Source organism: Balearica regulorum, chromosome 3, assembly GCF_011004875.1.
Source record: "Balearica regulorum gibbericeps isolate bBalReg1 chromosome 3, bBalReg1.pri, whole genome shotgun sequence".
In the NCBI taxonomy this organism is placed as follows: domain Eukaryota; kingdom Metazoa; phylum Chordata; class Aves; order Gruiformes; family Gruidae; genus Balearica; species Balearica regulorum.
In genome coordinates this window covers 126,339,896-126,356,409 of record NC_046186.1, presented here as the reverse complement: position 1 = coordinate 126,356,409, position 16,514 = coordinate 126,339,896, and the positions used below count along the sequence as shown (strand labels likewise).

The 16,514-nt window shown below is 48.2% G+C and overlaps 1 protein-coding gene across 1 annotated transcript in view; it reads right to left on the bottom strand.

Annotated features, from left to right (window-relative positions):
* RIN2 (Ras and Rab interactor 2) overlaps positions 1–16,514 on the bottom strand; it is a 264,998-nt gene that overhangs the window by 135,986 nt on the left and 112,498 nt on the right. Inside the window, 1 exon segment of the mRNA XM_075749984.1 lies at positions 16,141–16,244. Within this exon segment, the coding sequence (XP_075606099.1) occupies positions 16,141–16,244 (104 nt within the window).

Genomic DNA, 16,514 nt, shown 5'->3' with positions numbered 1-16,514 from the left:
GATAATAGGATCTCATGTCAAAGTAAGAGAAATGACTAACCGCTGGCCAATGTTACTGTAAGTAGTGAATGCAGGTGGAGATGGACAGATTTTTAGAGAAATCAGACTGGCAGTAGTTTGCAGTTGATACGTGCCTTATGCATTTGGAATTATACAAAAATAAAAAGGGCTCTACCTCAGGTACCAGCTCTCATCCTGGAGACGATGGGAAGATGAAATCCAGGAGCACTTCATTGCAGAATACTTGCAGAATTCAGTCTCCGGCAAAGCCCTGTTTTTTACCTCACAGCAACCAAACCCAAGTACTGCTGCAACCCGCTGAAGAGAGACAGGTCACAGCAGAGCCTGTCAGCTGAAGTATCTCAGCCACAGCTGGAGAGAACTTGGAAGGGAGAAGCTTCATGGTGCACACATGTTTGGCTGTTCACCCATCCAGACGCAACACATGCATAGCTCCAGAATGCGGTAGTGATACCGCTTAGTATTGTGTGGATCCCAGTCCCTCCTCTACCCAAACATGACCCCAGTAACAACCAAATCAGCATTCATTTAAAGAGAGCCTGCTGGGCTCACACAGCCTACCATCACTCCAGTGGGTCGAGAGTTTCAGGAAGAGAATTACCTACAGTCCACTTTGAAATCTTCATTTATCGATGGCTTTCATTGGCATTAACTGCATTGGTAATAACAGTGATATTAGTGGAAGTTTAATTTTACTTGTTTTGCATGAATATAAATGGCAGATGTCTTAGCAATAAACATCATTATTGGATCTTAATGACCTTATGCAAATCCAACCAATCATCCTGAAGTCACAGCTGCTCAGCCAAGCCAAGCAGAAAATTAAAATATCTTCCGTGAAACAACCGAGACACTTTCTCCACCAGGTAACTTGGGAGAGAGGGAAACAACTCGATTGGACACAGCAAAACCTGCCTACAAGGACGGATTCTTGTGTGCCAGACACTTATGTTAAAAATAGAACTGTGCTTCATTTGCAAAATTCAGTCATGAGCAGTTTGTCATCTGTGTCAGTGCTGGGTAGAAAGAAAAAGAAAATCTACTTCACCATGCTCAGGTAAAATTTAATAGGTTCCACTGTCTTTTGTTCGGTTAAATGCAGTCTAAGGTTCATTCAAATCTGAAAAGTCATAGCCGTTAAGGAGGTATGTCTGTGAATGAGACAGAAATAAAGGGATTATTACAGTTCCCACAAATGGTGGCACTTAAAAATCATGGAGCTTTTTTGAAATGCAAACAAACCTTTGGGGCAGCTCCTTGAAGCCCTCACATCGTGACAAAAGTGGGCACCAACTAGCCAGGGCTGCTGTCCGCCACGGAGATGGTGTCTCTCACACAGAGCTCTCCTGCAACAGAGCTCTGGCATCTTCCTGGGCACGGACATCTCGCAGGCGGTGAACACCGTCACTGCCCAACCTCCCTCACCGGAGAAGCCACCAAGCTTCCTCCAGTGTAAGCAGAGGACCATGACACGCCATGGCTCGCTCCTGGTCCCGCTCCTGAGGCCCTGCGTGCATCTGGCTATACGTGTAGGTGACGAGTTGCTCCCACGTGTCAGGCGATGGCAGGCGAGTCTCTGAGCCCCTGGAAATTGGTCCAGGCCTAGTCGGTGGTTGACCTCAGGGCCAGCTCACGCTTACAGGGACAACTTGTGAGCAGGCTGCGAGCCAGATGAGTCACGGGGCTGGTGGCCGCAGCAGACTGCTCTGGACAGTCCACACCCTGAGGGACCCCCTCCTGTCCCAGGACCAATGCACCGAGCTGAAACACCCCTCATAAGACAGCAGCTCAAACCAGAGAAGTTAAAAAGACCCCTCAGATTTTGTGCTGCTCCAGCATCTGTCAATCTGCAGGGAAAAGCAAGAAAAGCCAAATTCTTTCTGCCTGTCTTGACAGCAGCCTGGGAAATCCTGACTTCTGAGAAGCTGAATATCCCTGACTGCCTTGGGTGAATCTGTCAAGAGCTTCACTCTCCAGGACAGCCCTGACAGGGACTGATCTCTCAGGGCTTCTCAATTTCCCTTGACAAGGCACAGAGTCTGCCTTTTAACTTTGCCTTTCATTATGTTAAGAACTCCTTGCTCAGCTCAGGTAATTACAAGAATCCTGCCACCTGCCTGCTCGTCCTTACTGGCCACAATATCAATGAAGCATCGTGTATTGATGTGAAAGACTGACACTGTCTTATTTGTATTAATCTCTACATTTTAAGTTAGGCTGTGGATCCACCTATGACTTTCAGGAAGAAGCCACTGCAGAGGCTCTGCACGTTTCCTGGGAGACATACCCGCGTACGTTATACTAAAGGAGAGAGCTAGCCTGGTGGGTGAGGTGTTCACCCGGGACTGAAGCAATGCGGTCCTTGTTCTGCCCCCAGCCCTATGGCCCAAGCTCAGGTGAGTTAATTAAGCGCTCTCCCTTCCTTGTACAGGAGAGAAAAGTTTTTTTTTTACCCAGCAGCAGCACTGGAGAATAAATGCATGTGGGACTGCATGGAGCTGAAATCCTCCAGAAATGGGGGACCCGCAAACATCACAGATACACACTGACTGAGCTGTTGTGCCGTGTTCACTTCTCACTCATACCCACCTTGTTCACATGCAACTCTCTTTTGACAGTACTTCTCTGTTCAGCTCTTTTTTTGCCCTGGTGTTAATCAGCTTGCCAGCACCCACTTGTTTTGTTTGCCACTGCAAACCATTCATTAGCCTGCCCAGCAGCACCCCGAGGGCTCATTTTCACCTGCACCATGCCCACAGCAAAACATGGGGTTGTGCCTGAGCTAAGAGGCGTGGGCTAGAAATCCCATGTCCAGGACTCGGGACAGTTTTAGAGGGTGGCAAGGCCCTGGTGGCACTTCACCCTGCTCCGTAATTCAGACACAGAATCAGCCAGGCAGGTCCAGCAGGATCTCAGAGGCTGCCCGTGGGTCCTCAAACATCAGAGGCTCCCAGCCCTCACCAGCGGGATGTTTTTCCTGGCATCTCAATTGCATCTTCCTGGCTGCAGCCTGCATCCAGGTCGGAAGTCTGCCACGTGACTTCTGGCCACATCCTTCCACACTACTGGCCTTTTGGGGACACTCTTCCAATGCATTTCACACCCTCTCTCAGGTCATTTCGTCTCAACCAAATCTCCCTCACCTGCTTAGTAAAACGTCCCACGAACCGGGCTCACAATCGGTGTTTCTGCCGGCTCCGGAGGCAGCCCCTCGGGGATGCAGGCAGCCTGGAGGCCGGTACTCCCTGTGCTAAGGCAGCCCGCAGCACCCGGCGGCGTGCGGCCACCAGGAAAAACAGCACAGGGAGCACTAAAGGTGATGTCTGTGATTCAGAGGCTGCAGACTTCGTGCTGTTTGAAAGGTCATGACCAAACAGAAGGTGGAAAATAGCAACTGCATGTTTAATATTCCGCACACACTTTCTTCCTCGCTAAGTGTATCAGTCCTATAGCAATTGTAATGAAGATAAAAGGCAGGAAGGAATTTCTTAAGATAATTGCTGCCATCTTCCAGCAGTGTTTACAAAGAGAGGAACTGCCTAACCATCAGGATCTGTAAGTTAATTTTCAAAAAACTTCCCTTGTTTTAGGCACTATTACATCCTACCTGCAATCAGCAAATCAGTCAATCAGAAGCTAATAATCATTAGCTGCAAATCAAATACAACAGAGATCACAGGGTATACTTTTCCCCCTCGCTGCTCCCCCCAGTGATCATCTGCCAGACTCAGACATGAACCTGTGAGTCAATCATGCTTATTCCCACTTTACAGTCCCTGGAAGGAACAGAAACGTTGGTGAGAGCAAAATCCAAAACATCTCTGGATGTTTCCTGAGGAGCTGGGGCCAGAGATCTGCAGAGGCACGAGAAACCGCAGCAAGGGGAAAGCTCTCTGCACTGGCTGGAGCCGCCCCACGAGAAACCGCAGCAAGGGGAAAGCTCTCTGCACTGGCTGGAGCAGCCCCACGAGAAACCGCAGCAAGGGGAAAGCTCTCCGCGCTGGCTGGAGCCGCCCCACGAGAAACCGCAGCAAGGGGAAAGCTCTCCGCGCTGGCTGGAGCAGCCCCACGGCGCAGGCGAAGGACAGGTGAGGCCGGCTGCCAAACCGCAAGGCAAACGCACGAGGGACTATCTCGTGACAGCGCAGCAGGAGTCCCTGATCCCACGCCCCCTCCTAGCAGGAACCACTCTGCAACAGCTGGAATTTTAGACAGAATCCTGCCTGCAAAGCCACCGTCGCTTGCGCAGCCTGCCTGGAAAGCCAGCAAGCAGTCGATGTCAGCCGAAGGCTCCTGCGCTGGACTAACAGCACAGTAGGATGTCCTGGACCCAATGCTAGGGAGCAGAGACGCTCTCTTCTGTACCCCACGGTGATGTCTCCCTGCTGTTGACGTGCTGGGGTCACGGCTGTCCCAACATCCCAGGACACTACGAGAACCTGGCTCAGTCCCCTGACCATAGTATTGACTGAGCACCTCCTGGCAAAGACACCAGAGTCCCGCAACGCAGCGTTCGGGCTTGCTCAGGGCTTTGACCAATACTGAACACCCCTCCCAACATAAAATATGAGCACAGGTCAGGCAAAAAAAATTCCAGCCCTTAAAATACACGTCCCTCTAAGCCAGTAATTGCTGAGCAGCTCTGATCTAATGGACTCACTGGGAGGAAAGCTTCCTTCCAATTACCAGCCCTCTAATTTTACCACTGGTTAGCCATCCTCTGCAGAGTTCAACTGTCACTCCGACTCCCGGTTCGTACATTGCAGACCAACTCAATTTATTCTCATTATTTCCCCAAGAATATTTGCTTTTTAAAGCAGCTCTTGATATTTTCATTACTGCTGCAGCAATCTGTCTCTGTGACATTCTCCAAACCTCAGGACAAAGCCAAAAATATTTCCCTGCTCGACTGGTACTCGTAATTGTCCACGAGTTATTCAGATCAGCGTGTCTTTTTAGCTCAGATTCCTGCAGCACCAAGGCAGCAGGACCCCGAAGACCTGCATTTGCAGGTGTCTCCTGGACCGCAGGCGATTCTGTGCAGGATTTGCAGCAGGAATTCAAGGACAGCTGTAGACATGGTAACACGAAGGCGTGCACAGGGTAAACACTTCCCAGTCGCCTCAGACTGGCCACTCCTTGTCAGACATAAAACCAGATTTTGTGATTTCCCTTGCTTTTACACTACAAATGATTTAAGAAAAAATTCTACCAACAGCAAGTCCACGGTATTGATCTGTGTGTGAATTTTGACAGAGAAATATTGACCTCAAACGGTGACGGTGTTTAGTGGCGATTAGGAACTAGATTCGTTTTGATGCTGATAGTCCATTTTCAACTCTTCTGATTACCTCCTCTATTTGCATCCTCCTATTGAATGTAATTCTGCAAATAAGGTTTTGAAATGTTAACATAAAAAAAAATCCCAGCAACTTCTATGATGGCCAGACCAGTCCTGGATTGTGGACCGTCCAGACAGCAATCCTGGCACCTGATCTGCCTATGACACCAGCCCCCATCGCATCCTCCTGAAGCAAAAGACGGTCTTCTATCAGTGCCGTCACGTTGTCCCTGGGACGTGTTGTCCTATGAACACCTCACCAATGCCAATCCCCTCAGTGCCCACACAGCCCATAAATCACTCATTCTGTGCTAAGCAGCTGGCTTGCTGCATCCACATCGCTGCCCCGTCACGGTTTCCTTGTGCTTTCCCGTCTGCACGCTCGGTCCCTCCCGTTGTCTCCCGTCACGTACTCCGATCACCACTTTCCAGGCTCAAGAGCTATGTTCTGGCTCTGTATTTGTGTAGCGCACAGTACCGTGGAGTTTTAATCCACGACTGAGACTGCCAGGTGCTATCACACCTGGCAACAAGGACCTTATGAGGAAAAAACCCCAAATCATCAGTAGGTCCAATCTCACTGACCTTGCTGCGCAGTTTCTGGTTCGACTCAGACACAGATGCCAGGTCCCTGACACCATGAAGTCCAGGCTTGCGTGCCTCACCGGACAGAAACGATGCAAGCAGCCCTGCTTCAAGCTAAGCATTTATCAGCCACTTTGCTAAACTGGCGTGCAGTGCAGGAATACCAATTCTCATGCATGCTGCTGGCCTAGTGCTGGGAAGTAAAGTTACTTTAGGAACGACAAAATGCTTGTCAGACCTCTCCAAAAGGAGACCAAAAGGTTTATGGTGTAACAGGTAGCTCTGACAGAGCTTATTCACCCAGCACAGGCTGATGCCACATAGCAGCATCGTGGAGACAAGGCACGACACTCCCAGAGAACAGGACAAAGTCACCTTCAGTGTTTTCTGGTTAACAAACAGACCGCGTGGTTAACGCAAACCATGTTTGCTTGCACAATGGCTACAAATTTGCTATAAACTGACAAGTTCCTGATTCCCAAGATAACACCACTTGTGTTAAAGGGGGAGCTAGAAAGGAATTTAATTTGCTTTATCACTCAGAGTTGTTCTGTTATCTGCCAGTGCCAAACATCCCAGCAGGAAAACCCCCTGGGAAAAGGAGCGCTCTGCTGTTCTTACAGTTGGCGAACATCCTCCTCGATCGCTCCGAAAGAACACAAAGAAGGATGCAAGAGGCAGAGGAGCCCGTTCAGCTGCCTGCCCAGACGGCAGCAGGGACAGGAGCTGGGCAGCAGGTAACTTCTGCTGCTGGCCCCGCGGCCGGGAGCACCTTCGTTATTCTGGGGGTGCGCAGGGGCTTTACAAGGGCACACAGAAAGGCTGCAGGCTCCCAACTTTGAGGACCCTGGGGCAGCATCTCTGTATTAACTGACACCTCCTTGTCCTGAAACTCCATCGACATCTTTCTGCCCTGCCTGCAGTCTAAGCTGCTTCCCGACTGCCCGGCTTTCTGTAGGACAGCAGGAACGACTCCACCAGCATCCTCCCTCTGCTCTTCCGATACCTGGGGTTTCACACACACGCGGCCGTGCCAGCAGCTCTATGTTCCCATCAGGACCACAGCCTTGACTTCTGGGACAAATTCTGTCTTCGGTGGAAGTCTCAGTGCTGGATCCTTGTCTGGCTTATTACTCTGTCCCTTTCTTGCTTTCGAGTCTGCAGCACACTCCCATCAGCGAAAGAGCAGACCCACAGTCACTAGAAAATGTTGCCAGCACAAGAAAATGTTGTGCCTCGGACTACGAGAGCAGTGGACAGTCCCAGCAGTTGGCATTAAGTTCTCCTTAAACTACTTCTCCACAGTTTTACATGTTTTTCCATCGATGGTCACAGACCAACGAAGAAAAAAACCAACATTCCAACTCTCCCCTCCCAAAACTCCTCCACAATCCAGGAGAAGAAGAAAAAAAAAAAGCAGCTCACGACGCAATCATAAAGCCAAAGGTCAGTAACGACTCCAGTCTGAATTACTTGTTGTCAGTGAAATTAAAGCTTAAAAGATTAAGATGCATGCAAGCTAACTGTATGACGAAACTAGGTTAAAAATAGATTACAAAAGTCCATCCCAGTCTCTTCAATAAACAGTGTTCTACCTGGTCACTAAATCTCTGTTCAGATCCCTCATCTCAGCTCTTCGCTATTTGTAACATCTATTTTGTGGGTATGTTTTCACAGAGAGAGAAAGCTGAGCGCAGGTCAGCTGGTGATTCTGAGAGGCATCCCCAGCTTGCACAAGGGTCCGCCTCGACTCGGACAGAGGAGAGCCTTCTGCATTGAGGTTACTTTCTCAGGGAAAAGAACACCACTGGAGCAGGAGGCGGCAGGTCGCACGGCCACGGTACTCCCGTATATTGAGGAATGACACCTGGGCACCAACTAGACCCCTTGACAGAAGATACAACTGGAAGAGCCTCTAAAAAACCAAGAACGTCTCTGGCACAACCCAGCATTCATGGTCCTCTGCTCCACCCAGAGCAGCCTGTCTTGTTCTGGGGAAAGGTGAAATAGAGAAACTAGAACTCACATGAAAAACACAGCAGTTACATGGTCGTTAACAAATCAAGCCGTGCAGATTAAAAATTACAGTTTAATGCTGGAGTGACTTGCAACTAGCGGTTATACTGCTTTGACTTAAGCATTTTTCACTAACCTCTTCTCATCCTTCACCCTCTTCTGCAACACTGCAAAAGGCTGCAGTTTAGTGCTGGAGGAGGATGGAGGAAGATGGGATGACACGCAGGAGAGAGCAGCAGAGCTGAAAAAAAAAAAAAAAAAGAATCTGGACGGGGGAATTTTCAAAACTGAACAAACTCTGGCTCGAATGAAAGCTGAATTAAACAAGCATTGACTGCTTCCCAGAATCCCACACCCTTGCTGCCAAGGATGATGAGCGGGCAGTGGAAGGAGGGGAGAATTTGTGAAGCACAAACATGAGAGTGAGAGAAGACTTGGAGGGGACCCTGGGCTAAGGTCAGTCTCCCCATAGACAGTTGGTTTGCAATCATGGAAAAAGCCTGACAGAATCCACCACAACACAGACGGCAGACTCCATGCCTGTATCTCCTCCCTGCTGTCTAGCACGCATCCCCATGAAATGTTGCTGGACTTAGTTTGGAGGGCTGCATCTGCTACCATTTCATCTCTTGCAGCCTTCTCTTACCTTCTTGTACCTTCTCTTTGTCAGTAGAAAGCAAAACAGACCCAGCAGCTAAATAAACAATTTTTTGGGTTATGTGACTTAGCTGTACAAATGAGAATATGCCTTAGTGTCACAGGCGTACGGACAACTGAGGAAACAGCTACGGACACATCCAACCCGCACTACATCAGCACTTGGGGAATAAGGACAGTCCTTAATATATTTCCATATACTAAGACCATATATGGCTTAAAAATTGCACCTACTGCCTAGATGAAATAAGGCAAAGCTTCCTCGGGGTATTTGTGCGTGTAAGACATCAGCAGGATATTGCAGCAGGATGCAAGAAGAAAGAAGGAAAAGCTTCTAAGGCTCAGTGCCACAGCCAGGTGGGCTGCACTCTGCCACCCAGAAGGGTAAACATCTATCCTCTAAATATGCCTCGGACACAGATTTCAAAACGCATCAGAGGTTGAGGTCTTCAGACTCCAGAGGCCCAGTTTAAGATATTTTTAAGAGAGACCTGATGTTCAGAGTGTGGATGCTAGTTGAGAAAAATCCAGCCTTTGCAGGTGGTTTTGGTTTGGCCAACAAACCGCTGGCCGCCTGCATCGATTGTCACTTTTTGAAAACAGGTCCTCCTGTGCCAAGGATAAAGGCCTCAGGAGATTTCACTGCTCGTGTCAGTGAGGAGAGACAGAAATAAAAAAAAAAAAAAATCCCTCCAGTCCAGAATCCTCACTAGTGATCTACAAAGTGCCATCAACACTAATTGGAAGAGAAAATCAAGTCACTTTCAGGCTACTGAAACACAAATTTCTACTCTTCAGTAACAAACCATGGCACAAATATTTTTTACATAATCTAGAACCACCTTGGTTTTGCAATTAGCAAGAAGCCCACCAGCTCTTGCGGTCTGATGGGTAGAGGTGTCGCTGACTTATATTGGATTTGAAACTTTTTCAAAATTTTAGCACTATTTAAAAACAAGCAAGGGAGACAAGGGGTTTATAGTACTTAACACTAAAACAAATGTCTTTAAAGCAATTTTGCTTGCTTGCATTTGTTAATCCTTCCCTAGAGCTTGACACACACAGAGCTTCAGCTCTGGGCTGGCGCACGACAGCCACACGGTTAATCTCCCCAATCTGTTGACGTTATTCAAACCAATCCATTTTCCAGCCCAACTTTGTCCTTTCTGGCTGGGCCACAAAGCAAAAAGGAGCACAACGATACGTTAAAGCTGATTTTCATCTACATCGATTGGTTTTCAGCATGAGAACAGCTCTTCAGGAGGAGCATTACAACACTACCACAATTATGTGGAAACCCTAAAGTGAGGCGTAACAGCAGACGGTATAAACAAGTGTCCTGATTTCAGCTAAGACAGAGTTAATTTTCTTTCTAGTAGCTGTACAGTGCTGTGGTTTGGATTTAGGATGAGAATAATGTTGATAACACACTGATGTTTTAGTTGTTGCCAAGCAGCCAAGGACTTTTCAGCTTCTCACGCTGCCCTGCCAAGGAGAAGGCTGGGGGTGCACAAGATGCTGGGAGGGGACACGGCCAGGACAGCTGACCCAGACTGGCCAAAGGGATATTCCATACCATATGATGTCATGCTCAGCACGTAAACTAGGGGGTGAGCCGGGAGGCGGTTCGGCCATGAGAACTAGCTGAGCATTGGTTTTGGGTGGTGAGCAACTGTGCTGTGCATCACTTGTTTTGTACACTCTTTTATCATTATTATTCTTCTCTTCCTTTTCTGTCCTCTTAAACTGTCTTTATCTCAACCCACGAGTTTTACTTCCCACCCCCCCGATTCTCTCCCCCATCCCACTGCAGGGGGAAGTGAGTGAACGGCTGCGTGGTTGTTTTAGCTGCCTGCCAGGTTAAACCATGACAAGTTGTGTGGGTTTTAGACACTCATCCTGCAAGCAGCTCAGTCTGCAGAAATTAGTTTGGCCACAATTGCTTGCAGGACTGGGGCTTTAGCTAGCAAGGTGATAAATTCCTTAAAATTTCAAAATTAAATACATAAATAAAGAAATGAAGTGGAAGCTTTTCTAATTACTGCCTTGCTTGAGGGCTTCTGGCAGCCTGCTCCCAAGCCACTTCAGACTGACTGCTAAGCATTAAGCACTTTTCCCCTTCGCACAGCACCAGCTCCCAGCAGCATCTTCCCACGTGAGCCAGGCAGGGCTCAGCTGCGGGCTGGCAGGTTTGGAGCAAGGAGAGCACGTGGGCACGGAGGGGCTTCCCATTTTAGACTTGCTGTGCTGGGTAAGGGAGCCTTGTTATAGGCCTTTTAATGACGTCAGAGATGCATCCAGAAGGAAGCCTGTCGCAGTGGCTGCGACTCTGCTGGGATTACAAACCAGAGGTGGTGGGGTCCTCTAGCCGCAGGCAGAGTAAAGGCAGATCCAGCATGAACTGCCCGTGGGGTACCCCAAGTCCGCAGCTGGCAGAGGAGATGAAAACTGGAAAACGTGATTGCCCTGGCTCTAGAGCAGGCTCCTGTACCTCCAAAGGTACAGGTTTAAGGTCCCTTCCAACCCAAATCATTCTATGATTCTATTGTTAGAAAGAAATTCTTTACTGTTAGAGTGGTGAGGCCCTGGCACAGGTTGCCCAGAGAGGTTGTGGCTGCCCCTGGCTCCCTGGCAGTGTTCAAGGCCAGGTTGGATGGGGCTTTGGGCAACCTGGGCTAGTGGAGGGTGTCCCTGCCGACGGCAGGGGCGTTGGAACTAGATGATCTTTGAGGTCTCTTCCAACCCAAACCATTCTATGATTCAAAGGTGCCTCCCTGGCATGGATAAAGTTAGCCAGGAGGAATCAGGTCAAGTAACCACAGAGCAGAGGAGTGAGGAGAGGAGAAGGGATCTAGACCACTCTGGATCTGGAGAAAGCTGGATGCTTGCGAGACAGCTACGGAGTGGGTTCATGATCCAGGGAAAACATGTGTGGAGAAAGCTTTTCTCTCAAGCCTCAGGAAATGGGGAGGGTTGGGGGGTCTGGGAGACAGACCGAATGGAAAGAAACCTGGAGCGTCCGGGTGCTTAGAAGGAACATCACCATGCTCGCAAAAGCAAGCGCTAGATGTTACGAGATGAGGTAGTTAAGTCCTAGGGATGAAGCCAGGGCTCACGACGGCAGAGGTGTTTTGTGGGTCCCCTTGCAGAAGGTGGAACATGAGCTGGCACTTAGGAGAAGAAAAGGGGCTCACATGGCTAAAGCAGCTGAATGCTCCCAAGGAGAGCTGGGCTGTATGGACATTGAGATGGCCACTTAAACCAAGGTCAGCCCAGGAGGGAAACCCTCGTGCAACGCTGAGGTGGAGCAGCAGGAGCAACACCTGGAGTCAGAGGGAGCTGCCCTCTGAACAAAGAACGTGCCACAGGATGCTGTACGTTCAGGGGGAAAAAACAGTCCCGTGTCAGCTCTAATTGGCCCCTCAAATGACAAGTTATTCTTTTGGTTTTAATCTCTCTGTGCTTTGTTTCACCACCTTTAAAACACCCCTCCATCTCACAGAGGTTTGGGGAAAATTAATTAATTGTCCATCAACTGCTCAGATACAATAGTGATGAGATAGGCAGAAGTTCAAGAGGAAATTAATAATTCTGCCTCTGGAACAGGGCTTGAATAGAGCCTGGCAAATAAGGCAGAAGGGCACACACTGAACAATGAAGAGAAAACAAAATAATGAATAGCTGCTCATTAAGTGAGCAAAGTCCATTCTGTGCACTGAGGGAGGCAGAGACCCTGTGGAGAAACCAGCATGGGATCCTGTAATTAAAGACTGTATAATAATGCATACGCACCAGGGGGGCAAATTAAGGTTGCACAAGGAACCTCAACACTGCTATTTTCTAACTTTTCAGTGTTTGACTTTCAACCTTAACAATGCTCTTTTAATGCAGTTTTTAGGTGTGTAGTGTCATACAGAGGTGTGGGCATCACGCTTTCCTTCTCCAGTTCCAGCAGTGGGATGTCTATGCTCATTTATTCTGAGAAGTATGCACTTACCAGCCATTAAAGGCTTAGAAAAAATAATCAGTTAGAGTTGATGTTCAAGTAAATGCATACCAGCGTTTTGGGGCTGTGGGTTTGTTTCCTTTTTTAAACAAGGTGCGTGTAACCAAACCCAGTATTTTCTTAAGCCAAAGAATAATACATCCAACATAGCACATACATACTACAGCCTACTTTAAAAATAAAACATATCCTAGAGAGAGCTGGTCAGTATGTTTTAATTCAACCTTTTGCCAGTCAAAACCAACCAAACAAACAAAAAAAAGGGCTTTCTCATGATACTGAACAGTTCTGCAAAAATAAGGAGTGCTTATGGAAATGCTGTAGAAGTCCCCTGCAGGTTTTAGCTCTGGGTTTCCCAGCCCGTGGGCGTACGGCACTCCGAAGCTCTCTGCCACCACGCAGCCGCCCCGCAACCTCCAGCACAGAGACACTTCCCACCCCAGCTCCGAGCTGAGAACCCCAGGAGGGGATGAAGAGCCCTGCCGCAGGGTGGTGGCTTACCGAGCGCTGCTGCCCGTGCTGCTCTCTGTCCACCCCCTGCACTGCAGGTATCTCCCAGCAACCCAGCATCCCAACAGCCGCTCGTGCTGTTGGGTCCTGACGAGACAGCGGGATCCCCACGTGCTCCCACAACTGCAGCTGCAACCTGCCCTCACCAACACACAAAAGCTGGAACGCTGCTGCTACTGCTGGCAGGTGTTACAGCAAAGCAAGGGTGAGATATCCTCCACGATTCCCCTTGTGGAAATCGGCCACGTGATCATCTTGAAATTGTCCCTCCCCTGCCGGAGGCACCCACACGTAACACAGACGGAGGGGGAACGGAGCACCAACCCTTCCTGTCCACCCTGGCAATTCGCAGCAGCCACCTCCCGACAGCCGAGCACGTAACGACGGGTTTCGATGAACACGAAGGCCACACGAGCATCGCTGGGTTGAAACTGCCACAGGAGCGGGCTTAATTCTCTGCTGCTCTCCTCCCACCTGACAAACCCGACAGCCTTCCGGCCTGGAGCCGAGCTGCCTGACGGTCGCTTTCCAGCGCAGGAGTCCCACAAAACAGGTCTGTGTCCTGAGCAGTCTAGGGGGGAGCTCACAAGACAGCGAAGTTTGGCTGGTAAATCCCTGCCCATTGACTCACTGGTCTCATCTGAAACTCAGAGGAGTCCAGCTGCTGACCCCACAGGTCTGAGCTCAAAAGAGAAAACCCTGCTCTAACTGAGCTGGAGCACAGCAAGCAGCTTAGACCGATGGCCTGCCTCCAGGCTCACCTGCCCCGTCACAAAGCAACTCAAAACTGAGATGCTGGTCCCCAGCAGAACTGAAATCCAACCGACAACCAAATTTAGCATCTATGTTAGTGCATCTATAGAGACATTATTGATAATAAAATCAAATTCTTATTAATAATAACACAAAACGAAAAGATCAATCACACCAGTAAAAGTGAATGACCTTTTGGTGAAGGGTTGGGAGCATAAAAAAAATGAAAAGCACAAACCAAACCAGAGTTTTAATCTAGAATATTGGAACCATTTAAACCGAGGCTTCCTATTTGCTCATTTAAATCATGAGTCCACGCAGTGACGTCAATCATTCCAGTTCTCACCCACCCTCTGTGGGTTAAACTGCAGCAAGCAGAGATTAAGCGACCGGATGAAACCACACGCAAATCACCAGCAGAGTCGGGGAAAACACAATTGGGACAAATCAGTCCAAATCTCAATTCTTGGCTTGAAAGAGACTCGCAGACCACACCTAGGATGACTTACAGCAGCCAATCCCCCCTTTGAACTTCTGAAAGCTACCACGCCCAGAGGGCCGAAGGCCTTTAGGAGAGCATTTCGGCTGTGTTTTATCCTTCAGAAATAAACATCACCCACCTGTAAATGGCTTCTCGAGAACACTGACGCTCTCCGTCAACCCCCAAATTTTAGCGAACCTTCTCCCATGAAGCTGTGATTTGTAGTGAGGTTTTTTTTAGCAGGTTTGAGGCATGCAATCAATACCACGGAGAGTAAAAATCAGAAGAATTACCTCCTCTGCCATCGTGCTAAACAGTTAATCGTCTTCATTTGCTTGAAAAAAGCAACCTGAGCAAAAAGTCCTACTGATTACAGGAGAACACTTCTGGGGAACACAGCTTCATGCCCGCAGAAAGCTTTGGTCATTAAAAAATTGACCTGGATCAGTTGGGCTTTCACAGCGAGAGTTACAGTAGAACCACTAACATATCGAGCATACGTAGCTGCCAGCTGCATGTCCCCATGCAACTCAAGGGAGCTTAGGTGGCTAAAAAGTACCGCTGTGGGCTTTTCCTGAAGCGTCTCCACAGTTAAAATGTTAACCTTCATCCCGAAAAAGTTCATTGCTAATGCAAATAAAATTGGATTACAAACCTTCCCAGGAAAGCCCAACCTCTCTGTATGCTTTCTCATACTGACCAAGTTACACAGCTCCCTTCTCTCAAGTTCTTCTTCTGGAGCTAGTTGTCCTATTGCCCTGTACCGATAATGTTATCTTGCTTCTCTTCTCTACAAAAAAGTCTGCACAGTAACATTTCAAAGAACATTTTATGAGATTGTAAAAATACTGGGCATGTTGGCAAGTGCCAAGGTGAATGCAGATTCAGATATTTAATTATACAGTCAATCATATCTGCAATTCAGACAGCAGCTCAGATCTCACAACTTAATTACTTTAATTTCAGATGAATAGCTTGTGTTGTCGTAAGCAGGTTGACACACTGGAAGACAGTCAGAAATTATACTAGGAATGGATAGTCTTACTGCTAGCAAGGAAAAAAGTTGGGGCATCCTTGGAAATATTCAAAACCTGACCGTACAAGGCCCTGAGCAACCGGATCCAACTTTGAAAACAGCCCTGCTTTGAGCTAGGGGTCGGGGTGGTGAGGGCTTTGCATCAGAGACCTCCAGAGGTCCCTTCCCACATAAACCATTCTGTGATTCTGGCTATAAATAATGAGATAAACTACAAGCAAAGACTGTATCTTTCTCATACAACTCCCTAAGTCATGCCAGTCGCCGACAACGTTGTGCCAGCTCAGCACACGTATCTGAAACTGCCTTGCACGAAGGCAGCATCTTTTGTGATGCTCCAGAAGTGTCAGCAGTCTTTCAGAGGCATCTTGCACGGCTCACCGAAGTGCGTTTTTACCAGCCAGAGGCACAGACATTTCCTGGCTCCTTCAGTCTAAAAGAACCAGATACAAACGTCACAAGGCATTTTTCAATAGCTACCAAGAGGAGGTGTTAAATAACCAACTTTTATTCCTTTGACCACCCACGTATCTTGGGCAGCCTAAAAAGCCTGAGTTGACATTTGCTGTTCTGCTTTTCATTTCAAAAATGCAAGAGGAATAGCGTAGGGCCCTATTAAAAAGAACAAAGCCAGAGAAATTTGCGGCAAGGTTGTGAACCTGGCAGCTGATTTCACAGTACAGCCAAGGCGCAGGATGAAGCAAAAACTGTTAGGAATCATTAAAAGCTCTTACCTGTCCTGCAAAAAGCCCACACACGCCAATAATACAGAGAATGTTAAATACAGCCGAGCCTACGATGGTTCCAACGCCTACATCTCCTTTTGTGATAAAAACACCTGAAAAACAAGTTCAAGGCAAGCTGTGTAAATTGGAAAGAGCAAAATTTTTCCACAAAAAGTTGCAGACCTCACACCCCATTAACAAATCTAAGGGCACGTACCATTTCTGCCATTTTTTCTCATATTTAATAGGGCAAGTTGCAGAGGAAGGTACTAGGGTGAATAAAGGTGGCAGAACTTGCTTTCTGACGTGACCTGAATAGACTGTCTAATGAAAACCAAATACCTCAGGCATGTCTAAGTCACCAACCTCCTGGTCTTGCGATC